The 6,898-nt window shown below is 35.3% G+C and overlaps 1 protein-coding gene and 1 long non-coding RNA gene across 3 annotated transcripts in view; one reads left to right on the top strand and one right to left on the bottom strand.

Annotated features, from left to right (window-relative positions):
• Nucleotides 1-6,898, bottom strand: part of LOC116698222 (1-phosphatidylinositol 4,5-bisphosphate phosphodiesterase delta-4) — a 25,822-nt gene that overhangs the window by 11,238 nt on the left and 7,686 nt on the right. Inside the window, exons 6-7 of one of the 2 annotated variants that reach the window (XM_032530027.1) lie at nt 6,377-6,608; nt 240-441 (exon numbers count right to left, since the gene is read on the bottom strand). In XM_032530027.1, coding sequence (XP_032385918.1) covers nt 240-441; nt 6,377-6,608 — 434 coding nt within the window. The remainder of the gene's footprint in view (nt 1-239; nt 442-6,376; nt 6,609-6,898) is intronic. The other variant, XM_032530028.1, reaches the window with a different exon arrangement.
• LOC116698223 (uncharacterized) lies at nt 2,855-3,464 on the top strand. The gene is made up of 3 exons (XR_004334164.1): nt 2,855-2,865; nt 3,159-3,206; nt 3,273-3,464. It is a non-coding gene; the product is annotated as an uncharacterized LOC116698223 (long non-coding RNA).

Below are 6,898 nucleotides of genomic sequence, written 5' to 3'. Positions count from 1 at the left end.
ACACAGACACACAGACACACAGACACACACACACACACACACACAAGTTATGAATGATATTGAAAAAAAAACAAAAGATTATGAGGAAAATAATGTTTTTTGAACATTAAAGCATGAATGCATGTTCTAGTAGAAACTTAAAATATCTACCTAAAAGCATGAACCTTAAATTAGCTTAAGATGGGACTTTAAAGCGCGTCATGAGAATAAGGGTGTTGCATGCTGTGCTCAGCCCTTACTTGATGTAGGCCTCCAGGCTGCTCTGTCCCAGCAGCTGGTCCTCCAGGAGGTAGGTGTTGTGTGAGGAGGAGATGAAGTAGTGGCTGAGCGGCTGGCTCATGTCTTGGTAAAGATCCTGATGCTCAGGGTTAAATATGGAGCCCTCCTGGGAGCACAAGTACATCTGGAAGCCCTCAAACGACATGATGTGTTGCTCCTTGGCTGCACGGAGGAAATGACACGACTTTAGTAGCCACAGGTCAAGAGGCAGCGCAGGCAGAGGTGGAAGAAATATTGAGATTTTTTACTTAAGTAAAAGTTCTAATACCACACTGTAAAAATAGAAATACTGTTCACTGTAAGAATACTCTGTATCAAAGTCAAAGTCCTGCATTGAAAATGTTGCTTACTTGATAGTATGATCATGTAAGTATTGTAAATATGATCAGGAAAATGTACTTAAAGTATTGAAAGTCAAATCCTCATATTTTAGAAAGTGAAAACAACCATAACAAAAATGTTACTTCCATGATAGTATGTAAGTATGATCAGGAAAATGTACTTAAAGTATTGAAAGTAAAAGAACTCGATGCAAACAAATACAAATCCTCACATTTTAGAAACTGGAAACAATCATAACAGTTCTGGGTTTAATTGTCAAATAATTTCAGCTGGATCATTATATATATCGTTGAGTTGTTTAATTTATAATAAAACAATGTATTTTATAAACATGTGTTTTATGTGCAAAAATCTCAATTTGTAGAGTAACTGAAGCTGTCAGATGAATGTACAGTAGTGGAGTAAAATCTAATAAAAATATTTGTCTCTGAAATGAAGTGGAGTAGAAGTAGAAAGTGGCATGAAAAGAAAACTCAAGTAAAGTACAAGTACCTCAAATGAATACTTGAGTAAATGTACTTTAAAGTTAAATTCCACCACTGTACACAGGTCAGCTGAGTTGCTGGAGTTTATTAAATATACCTAGACTGGAAAGGAATCCACGCTCTCAGTGAATATCAAATATTTATGCACAATACATATTTAACGTTAGTGCAGGTTGTTATTGTTGCATCAATCATGTGCGGCTGTGTTTTAGGGCAGTAGTGCAACTCCTAATGAGGTCCAGGCTCTCCCCAGGAATCCCGTGTGACACGGAGATGCATGGCTGTCACTCACAGCCATGCCCAGGGGTGGAAGAGGTTTTAGTACTAGTACCACACTGTAAAAGTACTCTGTTACAAGTAAAAGTCCCGCATTGAAAATGTTACTGAAAAGGATGTAAGTATCAAGGGAAAAAAAATGTACTTAAAGTGTTAAAAGTTAAAATAAATATATATATATATATATATATATATATATATATATATATATATATATATATACTATAGTATATATATATATATATATATATAAATATATATATTATAAACTATGTGTTTTGTGTGCGGAAATCTTAATGTGTAAGTAACTAGTAACTAAAGCTGTCAGATGAATGTGGTGGAGTAACTAAAGTAACTAGTAACTAAAGTAACTAGTACTAAGCTGTCAGAGAATGTAGGAGTAACTAAAGTAACTAGTAACTAAAGCTGTCAGATGAATGTAGTGGAGTAACTAAAGAACTAGTAACTAAAGCTGTCAGATGAATGTAGTGGTAGTAACTAACAGTAACAGTAACTAAGCTGTCAGATGAATGTAGAGGATAACTAAAGTAACTAGTAACTAAAGCTGTCAGAGAATGTAGGAGTAACATAAGTAACTAGTAACTAAAGCTGTAGATGAAGTAGTGGAGTAACTAAGTAACTAGTAACTAAAGCTGTCAGATGAATGTAGATGGAGTAACTAAGGTAATGAGTAACTAAAGTAACTAGTAACTAAAGCTGTCAGCAGAGAATGTAGTGGAGTAACTAAAGTAACTAGTAACTAAAGCTGTCAGATGAATGTAGGAGTAACTAAAGTAACTAGTACTAAAGCTGTCAGATGTGTAGTGGAGTAACTAAAGTAACTAGTAACTAAAGCTGTCAGATGATGTAGAGGGTATACTAAAGTAATGTACTAAAGTAACTAGTAACTAAAGCGTCAGATGAATGTGTGGGAGTAACTAAAGTAACTAGTAACTAAAGCTGGTCAGATGAATGTAGTGGAGTAAAAAGTAACTAGTAACTAAAGTAACTAGTAACTAAAGCTGTCAGATGAATGTAGTGGAGTAACTAATAAGTAATAGTAACTAAAGTAACTAGTAACTAAAGCTGTCAGATGAATGTAGTGGAGTAACTAACGTAACTAGTAACTAAAGCTGTCAGATGAATGTAGTGGAGTAACTAAAGTAACTAGTAACTAAAGCTGTCAGTATGAATGTAGAGGAGTAACTAAGTAACTAGTAACTAAAGTAACTAGTAACTAAAGCGTGTCAGATGAATGTAGGGGTAGAACAAAGTAACTAGTACACTAAAGCGTCAGATGAATGTAAGGAGTAACTAAAGAATAGTAACTAAAGTACTAGTAACTAAAGCTGTCAGATGAAGTGAATGTAGTGGAGGAACTAAAGTAACTAGTAACTAAAGTAACTAGGAACTAAAGATAGTCAGTGAATGTAGTGAATGTGGAGTAACATAAGTAACTAACTAAAGTAACTAGTAACTAAAGGTCTGTGAAGGTAGGGAGTAAACTAAAGTAACTAGTAACTAAAGCTGTCAGATGAATGTAGTGGAGTAACTAAAGTAACTAAAGATAACATACGTAACGAAAGCTGTCAGATGAATGTAGTGGAGTAACTAAACGTAACTAGTAAATAAAGATGTCAGATGAATGGAGGATAACTAAAGTAAATAGTAACTAAAGCTGTCAGATGAATGGAGTTGGTAAAATAAAAGTAAATAGTAACTAAGTAACTAGTAACTAGAAATCTGTCAGGTGTAATTAGGTAACTAAAGTACTAGTAACTAAAGCTGTCAGATGAATGTAGTGGCAGTAACTACAGTAACTATGTAACTAAAAAGCTGGCAGAGAAGTAGTGGAGTAATAAAGTAACTAAGTAAATTTAAAGTAACTAGTAACTAAAGCTGTCAGGTGAATGTAGTGGAGTAACTAAAGTAATAGTAACTAAAGTAACTAGTAACTAAAGACTCGTCGATGAATGTAGAGGAATAACTAAAAGTAACTAGTAACTAAAGCTGTCAGTAGATGTAGTGAGAGTAACTAAAGTAACTAAAAGTAACTAGTAACTAAAGCTGTCAGATGAATGTAGTGGATACTAAAGTAAATAGTAACTAAAGCTGTCAGATGTGTAGTAGAGGGGTAAGTAACTAGTAAAGTAAATGTAACTAAAGTAACTAACTAAAGCTCGTGATGAATGTAGAGGGAGAACTAAAGTAAACTAGTTATCTAAAGTAAATACTAGTAACTAAAGCTGTCAGATGAATGTAGTGGAGTAACTAAAGTAACAGTAACTAAGCGTCGATGAATGTAGGAGTAACTAAGTAACTAGTAACTAAAGCTGTCAGATGAAGTAGAGGAGTAACTAAAGTAAACTAGTAACTAAGCTGTTCAGATGAATGTAGGGGAGTAACATAAAGTAACTAGTACTAAAGCTGTCAGATGAATGTAGTGGAGAGTAACTAAAGTAACTAGTAACTAAAAGGTCAGATGAATGTAGAGGAGTAATAAGTAACTAGTAAACTAAAGTAACTAGTAACTAAAGCTGTCAGATGAATGTAGTGAGTAACTAAAGTAACTAGTAACTAAAGCTGTCAGATGAATGTAGTGGAGTAACTATAAGTAACTAGTGAACTAAGCTGTCCGATGAAGTGTGTGTAGTAACTAAAGTAACTAGTAACTAAAGCTGTCAGATGAATGTAGAGGAGTAACTAAGTAAATAGTATAACTAAGGAACTAGTACTAAAGCTGTCAGTGAATGTAGAGGAGTAACTAAAAGTAACTAGTAACTAAAGCTGTCAGAGAATGTAGGGAGTAACTAAAGAATAGTATTGTAAAGTAAACTAGTAACTAAAGCTGTCAGATGAATGTAGTGGAGTAACTAACAAGAACTAGTAACCATAAAGCTGTCAGATGAATGTAGAGGAGTGTAACTTAAGTAATAGTAACTAAAGTAACTAGTAACTAAAGCTGTCAGATGAATGTAGAGGAGTAACTAAGTAACTAGTACTAAAGTAACTAGTAAATAAAGCTGTCAGATGAATGTAGGGAGTAACTAAAAAAGTAACTAGTAATAAATAATAGTAACTAAAGCTGTCAGATGAAGTAGAGGAGAACTAAGTAACTAGTACTAAAGTAACTAGTAACTAAAGCTGTCAGATGAATGTAGTGGGAGTAATACTAAAGTAACTAGTAACTAAAGCGTCAGTGAAATGTAGAGGAGTAAACTAAAAGTAACTAGTAACTAAAGCTGTCAGAGAATGTAGGGGAGTAACTGAAAGTAACAGTAACTAAAGCTGTCAGATGAATGTAGAGGAGTAAAGAAAGTAACTAGTAACTAAAAGCTGTCGATGAATGTAGTGGAGTAACTAGGGCTAAGAACTAGTAAACAAAAGAACTAGTAAACTCCTATAAAAGTCTTAGCCCGTGGAATGAAAAAGACATCCAAGTGTGAGTAATTTTAGGGGGGTCAATTAATAAACCGTGAGCCATGGTAGGAATATTTTGTCATAAGCTAGTACTATAACAGATAATCCCTTTAGTAACTGTAAAGTAGTGGGTCAGATGAATGTTAAAGCCAAGTTGTGCGGAGTTTTGTTTTTTTTGCCCCTCGCGCCAGGTCCTCCGGCGTGCGAGCCGAAGGGTAACCTAAAGCTACACTCGGTGTTAGTAACTGAAAGTAACATAAGTAACTAAAGCTGTCAGATTGAATGTAGTGGCGAGAAGGGCATGTTGCAATCATGGTTTAGGCATTGTAGTCCACATGATATGGGAGAAACGCTAAGGCATTTGGTGAGCTTGGAAACTATGTGTTCAAACTCAAACAAAGGGTATAGCTAGTCAGTGACAACTATTACAAAAGCTGTCGAGATGGAACGGAGTCCATCAGTTGTATGTCTCAACTAACGTGGACCTAAGCTCCAGGCTGCCTTGTATATGCCTTAATTCTAGTTTACGCCACCAATCTAGTCCTTAACTAAAAGCTGTCAGAGAATGTGAGGAGTAACTAACAGTAACTAAAGGAAACTAGTAATAAAGCGTCAGATGAATGTAGAGGAGAACTAAGATTAACTGAGTAACAACGGAACTTTTTAGTAACTAAAGCTGTCAGATGAATGTAGAGGAGTAAAAAGAGTATTTCTCTTTGAAATGTAGCGGAGTAGAAGTAGAAAGTGGCAAGAAAAGAAAAGACTCAAGAAAAGTACAGGTACCTCAACATTTGAACTACAGTACAGTACTACGTAGTAAGTGCGTGCAGACACGTCAAACACAAGCTAACAGAGCTTTTGCAGACGAGCTGTACTGTATGTTCATGTTGGACCGGTTTATTCACATATAAATGAATACTTTATAACCCAACTGCCTATCTTTATGTTCAACTTGGGTTTCAGATAACAACTTACTTCCTTTGGTTCCAGTTGACTTGACAAACTAAACACGAAGCGTGTACAGTGAGTCCTCATAAATACTCTGTTTGTGTTTTCAGCTAGTTCACAAACCAGAGTACAGCCAGTGGTGGAAGATGTTTTCAGATCCTTTACTTAATTAAAGTACTAAAACTTCCTTTCATACTGTACAAATCCCCCATTGAAAATGTTACTTCAGTAAAAGTATGTAAGTATCATCAAGAAAATGTATTTAAAGTATTAAAAGTAAAAGAACTTCATGCTGAAAAAATCATCAACATTTTAGAATCTGGAAACAATGAAAACAGTTCTGTCAAAGTACAAATCATTTCATTAGGCCTATATATTGTTGGGAAGTTTAATTTGTAATAAAAAAAACTGTATAAACTGCATGCGTTTGTGTTAAAATATGAATTACTAAAACTGTCAGATGAATGTAGTGGTGGAAAAAGTACAATATTTCTCTCTTAAATGTAGAAGAGTAGATGTAGAAAGTGGCCTGAAATTAAAAGTACCTCAAATTTGTCCTTAAGTACATTACTTGAGTAAAAGTACTACAGCTACATTAGCTACATTCCACCACCGGCGATGTGTACCTGATTCAGATGGTTCGTAGCGGTCGATCAGCATCTCGGCGAGCTGGTAGCTCTGCTCCCCCTCCTGCTGCTCCACGCTCAGGAAGGTCTCCAGCTCCTCCAGCAGTAACTTCTCTCCATCTCCGGAGTAGTCCTGGAACACCTTCCACACTTCATCCCTCTGGGTCAGCATCTTATAGAAATGGACAAACTGCTCGATTTCCAAAGAGCCACTCTCCCACTTGTCGGCCTTCTGTGGAAATAAAGCATCGGCTTTTTTAAAAAAAGGATCCCCATTAGCTAATGTCGTAGCAATATTTAGATTAATACTTTAAAGGAATGCTAAGCCTCTGGATAATTTACTGATTTTGCCTAATATGCGTTTCCATTTGAGTCTTAACACTTTAAATGTTTATTCTGAAGTGATATGGTGCTTTTCCCTGACTCCATAAGTAAAATTGCCATAACATTTTTATGTTGTATAGGAACACAATGGTTCATGATGCCAATGGCTTATGCGGTTTGTCACTAATAACTCAAGTC

The sequence above is a fragment of the Etheostoma spectabile genome, chromosome 11, assembly GCF_008692095.1.
Source record: "Etheostoma spectabile isolate EspeVRDwgs_2016 chromosome 11, UIUC_Espe_1.0, whole genome shotgun sequence".
NCBI classification, from domain to species: Eukaryota; Metazoa; Chordata; class Actinopteri; order Perciformes; family Percidae; genus Etheostoma; species Etheostoma spectabile.
The sequence above is the reverse complement of the archived record's forward strand: the minus strand, read 5'-3'. Positions and strand labels throughout refer to the sequence as shown.